The sequence below is a fragment of the Amblyomma americanum genome, chromosome 9 (assembly GCF_052857255.1).
Source record: "Amblyomma americanum isolate KBUSLIRL-KWMA chromosome 9, ASM5285725v1, whole genome shotgun sequence".
NCBI classification, from domain to species: Eukaryota; Metazoa; Arthropoda; class Arachnida; order Ixodida; family Ixodidae; genus Amblyomma; species Amblyomma americanum.
Window position 1 is genome coordinate 47,150,937 of NC_135505.1, and position 19,292 is coordinate 47,170,228.

Consider the following 19,292-nt stretch of genomic DNA (forward strand, 5'->3'; position numbering starts at 1 on the left):
TTTCCTTAAAAACAACTTTCATTTCACTTTCTTTTCCTTACGGCGCGGTTCGGGTGTCCGCCGAGATATGTGAGACAGGCGTCATTTCGTTTCCTTAAAACCAACTTTATTTCACTTTCCTTCTCTTACGGCGCGATTCGGGTGTCCACAGAGATCTGAGAGACAGGCGTAATTTCCTTGTGTAACCTCTATCGTTCAGTGCAATAGTAATCTAATCGTCTCTTAGTAAAATAAGAATTTTCTTTACATTTCTTTCATGAAAAATTAACGGACTGCAGAAACATTCCATACTCAGGATGTAATAAAATAGGCCTCGCTTTTTACAATCACTCCCTGAAATTGTTTGCTAGTGTTATCAATGTGGAAATTTTTCTAATATTTGAACACGATACCTGATACCTGACTTAATATCTGCTGCGGGTCCTGAGGCCCAAGATATTAAACTTATTTTTGGAATATGGCGGTGTGCTCGGCTTGAATCACTCTGGAACGGCTTGGCACGGTATTGCTCTGCCTCCGTGATCAGCCCGGGCCATATTAGCGCGCGCCTTTTCTATCTTTGCTCTCCTATCCTTTAACTCTCCTACTTTCAGCACGCGGCAGCGAGCGTGGCTCGGCTTGAGCCAGTAGGCAGGCCCGTGCGCTTTCCTTTTCTTCCTATCAGCAACAGCAGCAGCAGCAGAAAATGCATGAGCGCAACTGCAATGTATGCGGCAGAATAAAACAGTTTACATGCTACACATCTGTTAAATGAATACAGCCATATAAGGTATCGATGACTTGCACGTAAGGCGACGAAACAGCTTGGACTAAGTGAGGAGACATTTTAGGCGACTAGCGTACGTACTTTGCAAGCGTGTATCTCCTCTAATTTCTAATATATAAAATAAGATGAGATTTTAACGTAATTACAACACAAAAAACGCTTGCGTCACAAAGCTGTTTTTCTTTTCTTTAAGCGATGATTATTGCCTCAGTTCATAAAAGGACATGTAATGATGGATGACGAGGGTGCTTAATTTAATGAAAAAAGGTTTGGTGATATAATGACGTTATATACCGCGTCCAAGCGGTATATTAATCAGGATTAATTGTTCGGCGAGAGGCCGGCTGCCGCCAGGTGCTGAATTCTCGTCGGCTTTAAAGACAGGAAAACCCACAGCACGTGATGAATATCCGCCTCACAATCTCTTATCTTGCAGACTGGACACCTGGGGTGTGAATACAAATCTTGAAATTGCGGCCAATTGCGTGACACGGCTGGAGTTAGGGCAACCCTGACCCGGATGTTCCAAAGCCGTTAAAGCTGTTAAATTAAGCACAACCCAGCGACCATTATTTGGCAGGGACACCCGTCAGCTACTCAAGAGGTTTATGGCTTATGGGGGCTTAACGTCCTAAAGCGCCTCAGGCTATGAGGGAACTAGATTTACAGGTTCCTAGCATTCTTAGAAACTTCTAATTATTGTCCTATGCGGCCGATTGCCCTAACTTAAATAGGAATAAACGTCCCGGCTGCCGCCTGTTTTTTTTTTTTAACTCAACGCTGAAGGTAGGAGGAGTCAACTAAAGCGTGGAGTGCATTTCAGCCAGTACCGTGGCGGCTTGCCGCTCTGCCATCGGCGGAGCGACACGTAAATCAGAGTCAAAGCGTATTTTTATTTCCGTAGGCCTAATTTGCGGCTATGTTGTCTGCGACAAACTATTCATTCACAGCAAACTAAAAAAACAAAATAAAAGAGAGCGAAGCCGCCAAGGGACTCGCTGAAAGGCACTCCACGCGCTGGTTGACTCCTACCTTCGGAGTTGAGGTAAAAAAAAAGGCGGGAGCCGGGACGTTTAATCCGACTTAAATTAGAGAAATTGGGCGCACAGGACAATAATTCGCAGTTTCCAAAAATGCTCGGAACGTGTAGATTGAGTTCCTGCGGTAAGAAGACGAGTTCAGATTCCTCATTAGTGCACCTTTAACGTGCACTAACATAGCGCAGTTTACCTCAAAGCACGGAAGCACATGAATGATTACAGGACTATTGTTACCAGAGCTTGCAATTGCCTTTTGATAATGGTAATGGACAGCATGCACTCTGGGTGTTCATTGATGCTTGTACAAGGAAAATATTTTTTCCTCCCGCACGTCGGGGGTAGTTCGGGAGTGGAAGGAGCCTCGACGATCTATTGCATCGTGCCGGCGGCTGGCACGCAGTGCTTAAAACGAGGCCATGTCATGTTATCGCTTTGTTCTTTATTTCTCCAAAAAAATTTGCGCAGGGTCATATCGCGGCAGAAACATTGCAAGCCAGCTACCAATGCATTAGGACGCTTACGCAGAAGAACTGCAACATTGTGTATTAGCATATGCACGTTACCCGACCTACCATGCAACCGTAGTATTGTACCTCTGAAACTGCCCATGATATAAGCTGTTCAAATGTGGCGGCATTTCAGATGACTCATAATTTCGGATCACGAACTCATTTAAAAGAAGAGCAGATACATTCTTAACAGTCGCATTCATGATTTTTACAAAATGTCCAAGTAATACGCCAACCGAGAGGTAAAAACTAAACGCATACGACCATTGACAAGCCTGTGGTTATACTGGCGACTATCACACGCGTCTCATTAAAAGGCATCGTTGGCATTAGAGTGGTCAAAATAGCTGCGCGAAATCAAAGCGAACTAGGGATACGTGATCCTTTGGCACCCAAGTGCGAAAACTGTCCATTGCCGAGCACAAGGCTCCGCGAAACGTCCTAGCCTTCAGCAGTCCATGGGTGGCATGTGCAGGCAATCGAATGCACCGGCAAAGGCCTGACCAGTCATGGCGACGGCATTGCACGACTCCGGTGATTGGACCATCTCGTGGACGTCATCGTATTGGCGAGGGAGACCCACTCGTGAGCAGCACGTCTGGGCGAAGCGCAGGAAGAAGAGCCTAGCGATGTGCTTGCTTCGGCTGAAATCTGCTTCGCGTGAGACTGCCGCTTCTAGCGCCACCTGCACAGCCCAGTGGCGTCCGACGATGTAGTCCCAGCTGAGCTCGTGCAGGGACAGCCCAATCTGGGAGTGTACGTAGTCTGCGAGGCAGGGACCGTAGTCGGAAGACGACGTCCAGTTCTCCGCCACGGCCGCTTGGAACGCCACTGTGCCCAGGTAGTAGCCGAGCGTGCCGTAGTTGACGGCCGCCTCCGAGGCACCGGCGTGGTAGAAGTCGGGCAGCAGAAGCCGGAGAAGAGACTCGGTGTCGTTCCATCTCATCACGATCGAGTCTATAGTGAGGAGCGGTTCGCAGGTGTCGCCTCCACTGTTGCGGCTTCGCTGTCTGGAGAAGAGGATTGTGTTGGAGATGAAATCGGTGCTGAATTGGGTAGGCGCACCATTCGCCTCAGCTAACGAGTTCGATGCATTGCGCACATCTTCTGGAGACCCTGTGTAGTTAAAAAAAAAAGCGGCAGGGTGAAATGCAGAGTTTCTCTCACTCTCAGTGATGTCACTCTTCAACAACTCATCTTAGAGGCTTAATGTTGGCACTGGCGAATCAGCCGATGAGTGAAATGAAATCGCGCTCTGTAAATTATAAGTAATTTCAATGCAAGTGCAATATGCCGCGCTCGCCGGAATTTCTGAATTGGTCTAAAACGGGCGGTTAGCCCGAGTTGAAATGAAACATGCCGCATATATCTGAGCTCGTGAATAATATCAGAAAATGACAGTACTTTCTAATGCCTTCCCTGCGATCATTACTGAAAGCAACGCTGAATAATTCTGAAGCTGGCAGCCAAGCTAAACTCGAGTGGACAGAATGCCCCGACCTCACACTGGACTTTTTCCGCAGGCCCTTCATTGCTGCTTTGTTCAAGCGAACTTCACTCTACCGTAGCAATATGAAACAAACCTTACGCTGCAGCAAGCAAGTGCATATCGACAGTTCTTACACGTTCGCCCAAGTAGCCATTCCACCAGCTGTCACTGCGAGCAAACGCACGGACACGTCCAGGTGGGTCCTAAACATTTGAGGAAGTTGTACCACTGCTGTCTCCCGCATCATTCACATCAGCAACACCTTAGGTCATGTTTTATTGGAATAATTCTTGAGAATCGTGCCCTACTATTTAACAAGATGAGGCGGTAAAAGACGAGACTATAATAAGTGGCACAGTTGCGGACATTGCATTTTTAAACGTTAAGTATATTGCACAGGCAGTGTCTTGAGATTTTTTCTAAAGTAGCGAGCATTCCTGAAAATATTTTCCATAGGAACCATTTTATCTAACTTGTGCTGAACTCCTTCACCCTTAACTTAACGAAATTAAGGAACGAATAAAAAGAAAAAAAAACGGTACCTTCAGCGACATAGCACCCTTCGTTAGTAAACTTGTACGCGCTAGGCTCAATTTAGTCCTTAACAAGAGGTGTAGTCGGGCTAGTTGGTGACCGTCTACAGAAGCCATGTTATATTGCGCTAAAACCACGACACAGAAGACAAGAACACCTAGCACAGGACTAGCAGAAACTATCAACTGATTTATTCAGGGGTCGAGCCACTACATGAATAAAAAACCCGCGCATGTGCGCAAGGTACATTCACAAGCCCTGATACACGTGTGCACTCATCATACCCTAAAAGACAGAGCTAACAAATGCCAACTCGTTATTGTACAAGCTTACTGACGCATCACTTATAAAGCTGCTACCGTTCTCCATAAAAAAAAAACACTTCCAAATTTTTGCGTGCAGTGACATACTACCCCTGCCAAGAATCTATCTCATGAAGACATGGAAGACATTTGCAGTCTCATGCAGTGTTCAGACAAATTTGTCCTGCTTTCCTTATCGCCTAATGAACGCTCATGCTCACCTGCGCGATCATTTACGCAGCGCCCTGTCTGGCCTATGTAGGCCTTTCCATATGTCAGTGGTATTTTAAAAACCACTCCTGTCGCGCACTTTACAAAGGGCTTCGCGTGTCTTTTTCCACAACCACTTTTCCTCTCTTTATTCTTTGCCGTGCGTGAGCACAGCTGGCCAAGCCTCTTTGGCGCTGAGAACATCATCGGTGCTCCGTACCTGCTGACCACTTTCTTCAGGTTGTGCGCGATCTTGTGTACGTAAGACATTACAACAGGTTTCGTAGCATTGTTTGTAGCCCATTTGCGCGCTTTTCCTTTCAACATCTGGAGCAGTGTTTCACTTACCGCCGTCCCGATCGCACAGGGGTAGTCTGCAGCGTCTATGCTTGCAAGAACTTAAGAGCGCTGACTCAAGACAAAGGGCAGCAATGCCTTTCTTGACCGTTTTCGAGTGAGTTGAATCGAATGGCAGTAAATCCTTCGCTACCCTGGGGTGGTACAACCAACAAAGGTGAAAATCAGAGAGGATCAGTTGCATGTCCAAATACTGTGAAGTGTGGCCGCCGCGGTGGCTGAGTGGCTATGGCGCTCGGCTGCTGGCCCGAAAGACGCGGGTTCGATCCCAGTCGCGGCGTTCGAATTTAGATGGAGGCGAAATTCTAGAGGCTCGTGTACTGTGCGATGTCAGTGCAGGTTAAAGAACCCCAGGTGGTCGAAATTTCTGAAGCCCTTCACTACGGCATCCCTCATAGCCTGAGTCGCGTTGGGCGTTAAACACCCATAAATGACATCAAATACTGTTAAGTGTTCGCAGTAGGGACTTCGTGTGTGAAGGTCAAGCCCTTACCAAGTCTTCTGAAGTGATCTAGAATATCAGTCGTCAAGTGATGATACTGCACATGATTCTTTCTTGCTAAATGAATTAAAATCTCATCTGCCAATCTGGATACTTTTAAAACGTTCAAGCCTTCTAAAGCTGTCGTCAGAGATTGGTCAATGTATGACAAAAAAAAAATATTACACAACACTGGTGCCACACATGAGCCGATACGTATACCGCGCCGTTGCAAGTAAAACCTGCTGTCATATGTTACAAACGTGCTGTCTGCCGACATCCCTGTTCAGTTTTGAAAGGACGCTTCTCCATTTTCCTCAATGAATTTTTTAACTGACGCCAGCAGCTCAGCATGCGGGACCGAGTAAAAAAAGGTCCTCTACATCTACAGAAAACATGTACCCGATACTTTCCTCTGTTCCAGATATATGCTGCGACATCCTTCGAATCTTTGGCAGCGAATGGATCATGTATGTCAAGCTTTTGCGAATGGTTTAGCAGATACAAGCTGACCTGGTTTTGTCAGGAGCCTTTCTCGCTCACTAGAGTCCTGAACGCAATATCTACTTTGAGTCTTTGTTTTGAAAAATACTTGTAACTAGTTCCTTTGTTATTCGATGTTGCTGTTCTCTCCCGGCCTAATTTTGTGTACATCTTCATTGCTTTTTTTCACTCTCATTACTTCCTTTTATAACTTTTTCAAAGTTCTTAAGTATTGCCAGGCCTTCCTTATCACTGAACATACCCTCCAACACAGTCACAAACCCTCCGTCTTTAGCTGCCTGCATAATTCGCGCGTCATTATTTTTAAAAAAGTCCAGCACCTTTCCCGTATCTTGGGTCGTTATAACTGTCGTTGGCTTGGGAACGGTCTTCGACAAACTGTCCGCCACATCCAAAATGCATCTGTCTCGATTCTCGCTGCCAGCCTTCTTGGCGATGCTCCGATTGATAGCCAACAGTTCGCGCCCTCGCAAGGTGGGTTCTTCGCTGTACTTTGGGCCTTTCTCTACTACGCGCCCTACACTCGCTGGTACTTGAACATCTCCCAGCACTGTCACGCTCGTCTTTCCCCGATTGCCGTTCTTCTTCTCTGTCTCCTTCAGCAATTCCCCAATGGAAATATTCCACAACACTTCCGTGTTCTGAGCGACATTTCTCCGATGAATGTGTAGCATATTGCAGCAACCCCGTTTGAGTACTGAGAGAAACACACTACTCGTAACCAATCTCGTCACAGGCGAACCCGCGTCCACGACTCGGATCTGAGTATTCTGCGCACTTTTTTCCAGTGTCCGTTGGAAGGCTTAATCAACCCGCAGAAGGCACCCACTTCTACCGGTGTGGATCCTTTACTCAAACAGTAGGCGATGGTTCTCGCACGCAGCGTAGTGGCGAAAATGTAGCTGTCATTGGCCTGAGAACGGCCTTAGACAAGCTGTCCACCCCGTCCAAAATGCATCTGTCTTGGTTCTCGCTGTCAGCCTTCTTGGCGATGCTCCTATCGATAACCAGCAGTTCGCGCCCTATGATGATGGCACACACAACATGGAAGCAGAAACAGAAGGGCCCGCTATAAAAGAAATATGCTTTATATATAACAAAACCTGTTCATAATAAATCAGTTGATAGTTTGTGCTTGTCCTGTGCTATGTGTTCTTTTCTTTTGTGTCGTGGTTTCAGCGCAATATAACATGGCTTCTGTTGGCAATTTAGTCCTTTCGTAAGGGATGCTTTCCCTCCTAACTCCGTGCAAGAACATAAAGGCTAACTTATAAATCAATAAAAAATAGCATATATGCCTTTAACGGCTCAACGCTTGTGAAGACAGTTCTTTAATATTGTTGAATTCGTTACCTTTATAACAGAAGGGCCCGCTATAAAAGAAATATGCTTTATATATAACAAGACCTGTTCATAATAAATCAGTTGATAGTTTGTGCTTGTCCTGTGCTATGTGTTCTTTTCTTTTGTGTCGTGGTTTCAGCGCAATATAACATGGCTTCTGTTGGCAATTTAGTCCTTTCGTAAGGGATGCTTTCCCTCCTAACTCCGTCCAAGAACATAAAGGCTAACTTAGAAATCAATAAAAAATAGCATATATGCCTTTAACGGCTCAACGCTTGTGAAGACAGTTCTTTAATATTGTTGAATTCGTTACCTTTCTATAAGTATGGGCTCTGAGCAAATCCACACGTATACTGCACTTGTGCCGACTGAGTTATACAAGTCCAGCTTTCTCGGGCAAACATTTTGAAAATTGGAAAATTTCGAGACAGTGTTATAACAATATTGAAGATAATAGTCTATTAATCTGATATGTAGCAAAATTTTTCTTTAAAAATGTTTGCTTCAGGTGTAGCGGACTGTAGGAAGAAATTAGATGCGTCATCATTTTAGACAGGATAGTGTTATGGAGTGTTAAAAACAAAATAATTAAGGAGCCGCGATTTTTTCGACATGGTAGGAGGGAAATAGAAGCAAGGGACTGCTAAACTTGTTCTCCAGCCTTCTAAACTATATGTCGCTAGAGTAATAAGACAAATGACTGCTCCAGCCACTATCATATACTCCTTAAGACAACAGGCATGTATCCTTACAAATATCGGTTTAAGGGACTTGCATGGCGTTAATGCTGCTTGCATTGTAGCTGCTCAAAAATACAAACTCCCAGCATCGCCTGCAGGTTAGGACTTTATGCAGGTGAGCGGGACTGGGCACACTCCTTAGAAGGATAATCTAGCAGAACTTTTTGCTGGGCTAGTTGGTCCATTCTGACAATAGTGAAAACAGCGCTAAAGAAGAAGCCGGAAGGCGAAACGAGGAAGTGACCACATACCTAGGGCTTCTAGCATGAAACAGAGAAGCGGATTCGTGAAGGTGCTGGGGCATGTTCAAGTCACAGACGAAGTCAACGGGGTTCTTGTGAAAGGACCGAAGTTTAGCCTTGAGCCCACGGTTAGGGCACACGAGCACCTGTCACTGAATAGGTGTATCGCTGGAAAAGCGTCCGCGGAGAATCGTGAGCGCTGCTTGCTGGACGGAGTGGATGCTTTGTCAAGAACAGTATCGAAGAAATCCCCAAGCGACCGGTCCGGAATCAACACCGTCGTCACTTTTTCAAGGATAGACATCTGCGGTTACTGCAATCAGACAAGGAAGGAGGGTTTGTTGTGGTGCCGCCTGGTATCTACAGAGAAAAGACCCGCTGTGCGGTGGAAAAGAACTTCACTCAGACGAGCCTGAAGCCGAGTAAAGTGAAGTCGCGAGCTGTCGCCCTCTGCAATAACTTGGAACTGGTGCAGTTGGCAAACACTATAAGTAAGTGTAGAGAAAAGACTCTTAGCATGTTTTTTACTGCAAAGACTCACAAAGAGGAGGTTCCGTTCCGGTGTATTGTTAGTGAGCGCTACACTTACCAAAGGCTTATTAGCCAATACCTGTTAAGGCATTTAAACTCGCTTGTCGTTGAGGATCCCTTCGGTACGAGGAACTCGACCTAAATTATAGCTTTCTTTCAATCCTGCAAAGGCATTGGAAACATGTTTTCGGTAGATGCCAAAGACCTTTTCTATTCCATTCCACACAGAGTTGTTCTCAGCTGTTCAGTCTTGCATTGAAAAGAAAGTGTGTTGTTTCAAAATTCGGCGGGTATCTCAATGGAGAGTTTTCTTTCTTTGTTGGAATTCTACCTTAGTGCTACTGTGGTCGAGTTTGACAATCAGGTGTACATACAGAAGAAAGGAATTTGTATAGGGTCCTGTGTAGTGCCAGTGTTAACTAATAGGTTAACGATAGGTTCGACAAGAGCAAAGTTTTAAAGGTTTTCAGGTATGTCGACGATTTTTTAGTTGTGTTAGCCAAGCAAGACGCACCAGCTTATAGAGCCACTGTAAATGAAATTCTAGATACATTTAATGAACTGAGACATGGTTTGGAATTAACTTGTGAATTTTCTCAGAAAAACAAGTTACAGTTTCTGGACTTGGAACTATCCTTGGTACGAGATAGATACTGTTGGATGTACAAGCCTCGAAGTCAAAAAGAGCTGTTGTCCTACGAGTCAGCTCACTCAAAAACAGTTAAACGAGCCATAGCCACATCCGGATTAGGATCTGCACTAACAAAATCATGCGAGCATTGCATGCAAGAGAGCTTCCAACTGCAGACCGCACGGTTACTGCAGGCAGGTTTTCCGCAGACTGTGATTTCGGCAGTGACTGAAACTCTGCTTCAAAAAGTTAAAGGCAAGGAGAAGAAAGTTACTCAGGAAAGCAATAGGAGGGTGAGGCCAGCCGTTCTATCGTATTCCCACCGGGTAGCACATAATTTGAAAAAGGTTGCGAATAAATATGAGATTCCCGTAGTCTTTTCTGCCCCTTGCAAGGTAGCTACGTTGTGTCACAGGATAAATAACGAAAAGCCGGGACAGTAATCCTGTGGCGTAAAGCATGCCAACATGTTCGTCAGGTGTAGGGTAGGGGTGATTTACCAGATACCGCTTACATGCGACAAAGTTTATATTGGACCAACTGGAAGGTGCTTGAACGAACGTTTAAGGGAACATGAGCGCTCACTGGAAAAAGGCACTGGCTCTAATCTAGCGCTTCATTGCAAGGAGTGTAAATGCATGCCTCGTTTACACGAAACTGTAGTTCTTGATAGGAGTAGAGACAGTGTAGCCCGGGAATTGAAGGAAGCTTTCTTTATAAAAAGAAAGGGCTGGGAATGCGTCAGTGACGCGTCTAAATCCTTGTACGGGAGTGAACTTGCCTTTTTGGAACAACATTGCTAAAATTTTTATTCTTAACTACGCATGTTTCTATCGTTGAGTGTCACTGTTGCATCGTTTTATTGTTAAGGTCTGTGAATTTTTATAGCCTTACGTTGCTACATTCTGTCAATTTTTATTCTTTCTACAATTCCATTTCTTCAGTTTTTATCGGTTTTACCCTTGTTATATGCTATGGATGATTTATCGGTTTTTATAGCTCTTTACACGTTGTGACATTAACTGTTTAAGTCAACATGTATTTTTTACCATCCCTTTGAGTTTCTGCGGACATTTAGCCTTTTCACCCTGTTGTGGTTTTATCGCTTTTATGGCTCTTTACACCATGTGACATTAACTGTGTATAGTCATTGAGTGTAGTTTCCTTTGTGTTACCACCCCTTTTGAGATACAGTTCACTGTTGGCTTTATCACATTGTTTTGTTTTTTATCGCTTTCTGGCTCTTTGCATCATGTGACGTTGACTGCATCTGACTATCTTTGCCACTGCCTTCCTATATATTGCGCGAGTTTCGCTAAATAAATTCAGTTGCCAGTCAGCGCTCTTTCCTGTCACTTCCTCGTTTCGCCTTCCGGCTTCTTCTTTAGCGCTGTTTTCACTATTGTCCTTAGAAAGACACTGAAGTCAAGTGAATCAGTTAAGAGTACTCAGATTAGAGCCCTCAGTAAAAACAAAATCATTCTTTGACTCTTTCTGGCTGTGTAGGTGTTCTTCCGACAGCAAAGGACGCAGTTATCGCCGAGAAAATTGATTTAAAAGTCTTTTCGCGCTCTAAACACGAATACGGCTATATGAGGGCAAAAACGGGGCAAGCTTCCTCTAGCGCATTCTCTTTTAAGGGAAGGGTCTCGGGAAGGGTCTGCCCAAGTCCCGGAGTATATTTTGATCGCTGAATATACGCAGTGCTTGCACTTAGCGATGGAAGTATATTCCCAGTGCAAAGCACAGCTGCTTGACGCAGTTAGCGTTGGGAGCAGGCTTTTAAACACAGAACGGGAGGTCTCGAGGTTAGCAAATAGAGGAGGTTGAAACCTCGGTTAAAATCTTGATAGCCGCTAGAACTACACATGATTTGAAGAGAGAATTTGTTTCCGTTGGCAACCGTAAGTATTCCGTACTTTCAGTGAATGTAAACCTGCGCTTTACAGCGCCGTATCATGGGAGCTGCCATCTTTGATCACGTGATCACTCCGCCATTACACGCCTCCTGACTGCTCGGCGCGCGCCTCGTCGCGACGGCTGCTGCGTCTGTTGTTCGGGTCCAACGGGCAGTGTTTCGGCCGATACAGTTGTAAAGGAGTAAGCAGACGACACTTTTGGCCAAAGCTTCGAAGGACATGTCAGAACCCTAATTTGATCACTTGAGGCGTGAAAACGTGATCGGGTTTCATGTCGCAGAGAGCCGGATGGATAGCCTAAATGCTTGTTTTTACGTCCACTAATGGCTTTGCTGAATTTTTTATTGTTATTATCAAAACAGCAGGGTTATATGCTTCTGCGGCAGCGCAGGTCGTTGTATCGTGTACATGCATGCAGCTAGACACCGCTGCATTCACATGCACATCGTACGAATTTATTTACAACCTATCAACAGTGCTTCGGAAACGTAAACTATTTTCTACCGGTTTGTTAAACGCAGAAAGGCGAAAATAAGTATATACAAAAATGACAACCATCATGGTAGCAGTACCATGCAACAAGCAGCCTTCACGAGCAAGCGTGCAATCGTTTTGAAGGATTCCCTGATAAAATTTAACTGACGTCATGTACCATCCCGACCAGACGGGTTTCCGTCAGACTCTATACTTCATAAAATTTAACTACGCACCCATGGCAACGCGTACATGCTACACGAAGCCCACTATTACGTCAGCTTCAGGCATTAAATTGTGGTACGCTTTATGCTTGATATGCGTAAATGAAAGTGCTCGAGGTCTCATTGGTGGAAAGTGATCGATCAGCTTTACGCGGAGCGCTGGCCTGCAAAGTCACTTTTAGTGACTGTCTCGCATGGACCGCGAAAAAGGGACCACCACCCAGCAGACCAGCCGTAACGAAAATGCTTTATTCTCAATATGGTCCACGAAAACAGTGCTAATGGGAGCGAAGTTCAGCAGAAAAGTAGCACGAAGACGTCATGCAATACACGGACTGAAGGTAAGAGCAGTGCGCTCGCACGAATCTACAGTAGGGATATGTATACGAGCGTAAGCCGTTCTTCTTTTCCGTTCCCAATTCGGCCTCGGGCCCTACTGTTACTAACGGCCGCACACCTTAACTTACGGGCAATGGGGTCTCGCTACACACGCAGACGTAAATACACAGCAACTGAAAGCACGAAGCGACGGTTTAGGTGGCGAACTGCTTGTTCATGCGGCTAAGTTGTGCACTTACCCCCACAGACTTTCCAAGATCGAAACCTTTCTTTCCATATTGGCTATCTGACGCTGGATGGCGTGTTTGTTGCGTTCGCCCTTTCTGAAATGGCGCATGGCGAACGGGCACGAACAGGGGCAGTACGCCCTTATGCAGTTCCGTTCCGTGAAGCTCGCAAACGATCGCATTCCGCACCTCGAACTTTGTAGCAATTCTTGCAATCCACAACAGAGCACATATTTCATCTGTCTTTCCACATCTTCATAGAAAGAACACACTCGGAAGACACCCGCAATATATCCACTACTGCGTCAAGGCGTGCACGTTGGCGACTTACGAGGCCTGTAATGGCGCCGTGTTCCGAGCGCGTCTATGGCGCCATCTGGTCTCAAACGGAAGAACTGCGCACTGTAAATGGTCTATACCCTGTCCCGTAAAGAAAGTGCGAAAGAGGACATCTTACTCCCTTTTTACTCATTTCGTGTTTAGAGTGATGGAGCATGGCCGCTCGAACTCCCATAGGAGATCGTACGGCAGTTCGAGCGGCCGTTGCTGTGGTCGATCAAAGTCGTGACACATTACTGAAGGGGAACTGCTGCCACCTTCTTTGAAGTGAATGACGTTGGGATCCGCGCCCAAAAGCCGGCGTCTACGGATGCATTTTACTTGCGGAATAGGGCCGACGATGGCAGGACTTGTATTTCGCCTCTTACACCTTATAAAATCATAATTAGTGCGGTCTTTTCGTGATTAGAACGCGGTGATCTACCGATACAGGGCAACGTCTGTTATCCCCCTTTTTCGCAAGATGAGGCGCTCTCTGAGAAGTGGCGAAAAATCGTGTGCTACTGATCGAAAACAAAGGCATGTGGGAGACGCAGGCACGATCTTGTTCCACGAGGAGCCAGCTGCACCCAAGAGGAGTGTGTGTTTGACAGCTACCGCCATCTGTCGCATGCGGCTGTAATTATCATGAACTGCGTATGCGCAGTAGGAGCAAGTGGTTTCATTTCCACACAGTGGAGCGGGAGAAAAGGGGCGCATGCGCAGATCGGCCTTGTGAAAAAGGCGGATTGGCATGAACCTTCCCCATGGGGCGGTGGGGCTAGTGATAATTTTAGTTTCGAATTGGGGAGAAAACCGATATTAGCTGTGAACAATGTTGTAACGAATCACCCGTCCTGCTATCGACGAGCTTGGTTGAGTTGGAGGGAAATATGAACCAACGAAATGCGATAGCGTAAAGGTCCCGTGTCGCCGAAAGCCCGGAGTCGTTGGCTTGAACGAAAAACCCGCGGCGTGAGCGAAAAGTCCGCAACGAGAGCGAACATCCTCGTCGTTTGACGTGGCACAGTGGCACCGGAAAACCCCAGCTATCTGATGTACGCAGCTGCCGCAACACGTGGCGCGCGAGCAGTCTAAAATCTTTCGCTGAACTTCTCAGTGCGTAGCCTACGAAGTGTGTGTATGGTATTTTGATGAACTGCGTCATTCTGAACAAAAAGCAGTGTGTGTGTTTATGTTAAAGGCGGAGCTTAAGTGTCCCCCAATTTTTGTACAGCCAAAAATCCTGAGGAATATGTAACATTAGAGAAATTAACAAGGTCATAATTCTATTTTTTCAGCTTACTGTCCATTATGGGCGAAGTAGAGTGTATACATCAATACCGAATAGTATTTCGGTGTTTGGAAAAATCACGAGCATGACGACTATGGCAGGTGGTGCCCAGACAGCAACCTGGGCCGCACGTCGGCCACGTGGGTCGCTTGACCTTTCGACGTCATCACAACCTGCTCACCGGATATAGTGACCGAACTCCACACCGCGGCAGGTAGCAGTTAAACAAATGTTTGGTCGCTTGGGGAGAGCAACCTGAGCCGCACAAGGACCACCGCTGGGAGCAGCTGCATCCCAGGGCAGTGGCGTATCGCTTATCCACTGCACCTCTGCGCCAGGCGGAGTATGAGGACTCCCAGGGATCTCTGAATGTAAAGTAGACCTTCTGTATACGTGGGAGTAAAGCCATTACGCTATCGTGTTATACCCTTAAGCCAGAGCTTAAGTGTCCCCTCCACTGTGTGGATATATTGTTAAGGTCCCTGATTTCCGTCTCCCCTCCCTCAACTTTGAGTGTAAAAGGCAGAGCTGAAGAATCGGCGGCGCGTCCATTTTTTATGCTTCTAAGCATAGCTTGCGGTGAAACGAGACGGTCTGCTCAGACCACACACGTAAGTGCCCGAATGCATTCACTCACTTTTTATAAAGTATGGAGGCGCAGAGATGCGTTTGTCGTCCAGAGGGATATGCGAGAAGACCTTGGAGAAGTTTCTCGCGGCTGTCAACACATCCGTGAAGATTTGGTTGACGTCATCCATGGTCCCTGATCCCTCCATACGTGCAAACATCCACTGCCTGTAGCTGTCCTCGAAGAACAGCTCCAGCGCACGAACGCAGGCCTCGTACTTGAAGACGTTCTCGTCGTACTCCTGGCTGGAGATGACGCGCAGCTGCACGTCTTTCGCCAAAACGAAGAACTTGGCAAGGGGAACCAACGCCAGGTACACGGCGACCGCTCGTAGCTTCCCTCTCCCGAGGAACTCGAGGACTTCTCGCACGACGTGGAGATTCCGCACTCGCGCCTTAGATGGCGCTGGCTTGACCATGAGTTTCGCGTAACCGAAGAGAACTCGTGACCAGTTTGCACTCGCAGTGTCCAGGTCGTGGACGGAAACCTCTTTTGTCGGCAGCATGGAAGACGTCTCCGGAGTCAGCTCAAGCACGGTGTCGTCGATGTGCTCGATCTGCAGTAAGTGGTGGTACGCGACCTCTCCGACAGCTTCCAAAGCGCGGATGATGAGTGCCTTCCTGTAAGACTGATCGAGGTGCCGCGCGATGGCTGTGCCGGCGGAAACTTCTACGCTTGAGAACGTCGCTGGCGAACTGCTGTCGGCGTCGTCTCTCCATCGCACATTGACGACGGACTCCAAGTTGTACGCGAGCACGTTTCCGACAAGAAGGGTGAACAGGCTGTCGAAGCTGGAGACGCTCAACCAGAAGTGGGCTTCAATACCGGAAACACTCCAGGCCTCCTCGATGTTCACAGGCTGCCGATCGAAGAATTTGAGGCAAGACCTGCGCAGCAATTACCAATATATTCATATGCGGTAATATTTCTTAATGGTGTCCTCTTTGATATGCTGTTGATTTCTTGCGCTAATAGAATGTGAGCTTAAACAGAGCGGAAGAATTCTTGGTGATGGAAATTTAAGCATGCAATTGCCACCAGAGCTGCTGAACAGTTGTTTTCCTCGTATCGCAAAAACAAAATTTAAAGAACTGGAAGGCCTTTTGCGTTTAATATTGTTACATGTAATATCCCTGTGTGAACAAAAAAGTGTAGCAGCAACGCGCAGTTAAGAAAGCGAAAACTATTTGCAGCTCTGGAGTGGTTGAGTTTACCAGTGTTCAGCGTTTCTTTAAGTCGATTCACAAAACACCTGTGTGGAATGCCCACCTGTACACTGCAGACATCTGTCGCATCCCGTCGTTGGAAAAGCCAAAGTGACCCGTGTTCCAAAGACTTGCATTCACGTTCGCTATGTAAGCGGTCCGCTGTACTGCCATATAGCTAGCATCGTGTTTCGCGTGGCCCCAGCGACCGCAGGCGAAGGTGTAGAAATCCTGGCACGGGTCCACAGACGCGTCGATTGAAGACTTCAGTTCCGACACCGCTCTCTCGCAGTCCTGTGTGGCGCAGGCGTTTCCAAGCTGCTGTACCCACAGCGAGAGCTGTTTCTGGCGAGCTAACTGCGTTCGGGAACCTCTGACGAACAGATGCATGAGCAATATCGAGACCCCTAAGAAGACGCAGGGCGTGGCTACGACCACGCACAGCTTCCAGCGGCTGATCCTGGACAGCCGGCTCTCGTCGATCGTGGCAAGAGCACTACCGGGCAGTCTAGCCGAGAACGCCGAACCTGCATTTGTAAGAAGCAATCATGAGGCAGCTCTGCAAGTGGTGAAATTAGGCGAACATTTCGGAAGGCCAATATTTCAAGGAAACATTTCCAACGAGACCACCATTTACTGAGTTTTAAGTAACCCGAAAGCAGGTGCGACACGCCTATCTAGGTTTAATCTCACTGCGTTGAAAATGGCGCCCGAAAAGTCCAGCAAATTCCTAAGAGTGCGATAAGTGAATGTGTTCGTCTCAACTGTAATATCATGAGATTTAATTGTGTTTTCGGTTTATGTGTACTCGTCAAGACTTGGTTGCATTCGTATATATTCGTCTAAAAATCACGTTTGCTACGTCATTCAGCTTATATATATCTGTGTTATGTCTAATAGACTGGAACTACGTCCGAGCCATCCAGCACTTCTGCGCCGCCGTCCTTCCGCTATCGCCCGCCCGACTCGGGGCCGTCTACACGCCCATATTTCTCTGTCGCCTATAAAGATGTGAGCTCCAGCACCCGACGCGTTTTTGCTAAAAGCGAATCTGAAACCCTCGTGACCCATATGCTCGACGCGCCATTTTACACTTTCTTGTCATTGAATATCCCAAAGTGTTGCAAAGGTAAAATTGTCATATTGTTCTCTTTGGGACACGATATGGTCACTGACACCTCAACAGAAGATGTTCACAATTCCGGCGGCAGATGGTCAGCGGGCATAGCATGGTACTACGTCAAAATTGGCCGCTCAAGTCGTGTCTACTCACTGGGGGTTGCTGACTTTGGCGACCGGTACGGAGTTGAGAAACCTCTCTGCCTTGACAGTGTCGTATCGTCGGGACTCCCAATATCTGTTAGGATGCATTGCCTGGATGCAACCCTCTTCACACCACTGACTTCAGCGCCTCTGCCCGCGGCCTCGATTTTCTTGTGTATAGTGCCAGACTGTCTTGCAAAACCAGCGCTATCTTGTTTTTTTAGCTTTCGCTCGTCTCCCAGTTCACACATCAGGCTAACCCCAGTCAGACTACGACTGCTGCCGCTGTCAAACTGTGCGATGCTTATCTCCATGTTCTCTCCGCTCATTTGGTCATCTGCAATGTGTTTGCACTCGTCACGAGATGGCGGTGCTTCGTCCTGTGGTAGCTTTTCTATCGATATCCCTGGCGCGCCATGAATCTGCCACCGTCGAGGCGTCGTGCCGGTGCCGGTACCTGACCCCTCCCTGGGTGATTTTGCAGAGCGGCTTTTGGATGTCGCTTGTGCTGGTTCTCCCGGCGAGATGTTGGTCTTGGGTTCTGCAGTGTTGCGGGATGGCGTTGTAGTCACAGTTCCAAAACTAGAGTATGGCAGTCCATGTCGCTGAGTATTCGCCTCGCTGTCAGAGGCCGTATTGCCTGACCTCTTAGCGAGACGTGGAGACATAGCTGCTGGCACTTCTGGTGGAATGCTCACTGCGGTGTCAGGGCTCCTGCTGGATAATGTCTTGGCGAAGTGTCTCGGTCTACCTGGCGTCCACTGTCGTGTCGGTGAGGTGGCCCTGGAGTTCACGGGTGCTGCTGATGTGTTCCCAGAGCTGGTGTGCGGTGTTTGTCCTGGCGCAATGCTCACCGCACCGACAGGATTTCCGCTGGCTAATGCTTCGGCGAAGTGTTTCGATCTTCCTGACGCCGCCCATTGTCGTGTCGGTGAGGTGGCCCCAGAGTCCGAGTCAACAGTTGCTGCAGATGGGCTTCCAGAGCTGTTGTGTGGTGTTTGTCCTGGCGCAATTTTCACCTCTGCCTCCGGACGCCTTCTGGCTAATGTCCTGGCAACGCGTTCCGATATTCCTGACGTCCATTGTCGTGACGCGGAGTTGGTCCCGGAGGTCACGTTCACAGGTCCCGCTGGTAGGCTTCCACAGCTGGTGTGTGGCGACCCCCCTTCGTGTGGCGAGTTGCATTTGGTCTCAGGAGGCCTGTTTGGTGACATCGTGTGGAGACTCCCGGTACTTTGAGGAAGCGAGTCGCTTGGCTGTGTACTCTCATATCTAGCGCCATCCGTCCTACCATGTCGGTGGGATCGTTTCTTCTTGAGAGCTGAAGGAAACGGGGAACGCCGCTCCTCCGCCTTCCATGAGGGCGGCCTTCCGTGCCGGCTGCGCCTTTTGTGCACGTGATGCGGCGAGCCCTCTGAGGAAGGGACCGGGGAGTACGTCTTGTCTGCGCTCTGAAGATGCGACATGGCCGAACCTTGGGAGTTCTTCTTCTGCTTCTTCGACTTCGGTGGCGGCTCGTTCGAGGAGGACGACGAGCGCCATCTAGCGTTGTTTGGCAGATTTCATCCCTGATGTACACGTGCACGCTTCTTTCCCTCCATTACTTTGGTCTGTACCACGGGTCTTAAAATTTCAGTCTCGAGTATTTCGAAAGAGACACCCTATGTTACATTCGTCAAATAAGTTCACAAAGTTTCAAATACATATCGCTCGGCTATTAC

The 19,292-nt window shown here is 47.5% G+C and overlaps 1 protein-coding gene across 1 annotated transcript; it reads right to left on the minus strand.

Annotated features, from left to right (window-relative positions):
* Positions 1-2,334: 2,334 nt before the first annotated feature.
* On the minus strand, positions 2,335-19,037 carry LOC144103330 (uncharacterized). The gene is made up of 4 exons (XM_077636081.1): positions 18,863-19,037; positions 16,373-16,835; positions 15,113-15,990; positions 2,335-3,431 (listed from the first exon to the last, which is right to left on the minus strand). The coding sequence occupies exons 1-4, from the start codon at positions 19,035-19,037 to the stop codon at positions 2,764-2,766; spliced, it is 2,184 nt and encodes a 727-aa protein (XP_077492207.1). The 3' UTR covers positions 2,335-2,763.
* Between the last annotated feature and the right edge of the window lie 255 nt (positions 19,038-19,292).

What these genes read in the sequence shown, in the direction of transcription:
- LOC144103330 (XM_077636081.1), bottom strand. Translation starts at nt 19,037, where the DNA reads ATGTCGCATCTTCAGAGCGCAGACAAGACGTACTCCCCGGTCCCTTCC. An exon ending in CAGATGTCTGCAGTGTACAG is followed by an intron (nt 15,991 to 16,372) that starts GTGGGCATTCCA and finishes ATTGCTGCGCAG; the next exon opens with GTCTTGCCTCAAATTCTTCG. An exon ending in GCCTCCATACTTTATAAAAA is followed by an intron (nt 3,432 to 15,112) that starts GTGAGTGAATGC and finishes TTAACTACACAG; the next exon opens with GGTCTCCAGAAGATGTGCGC.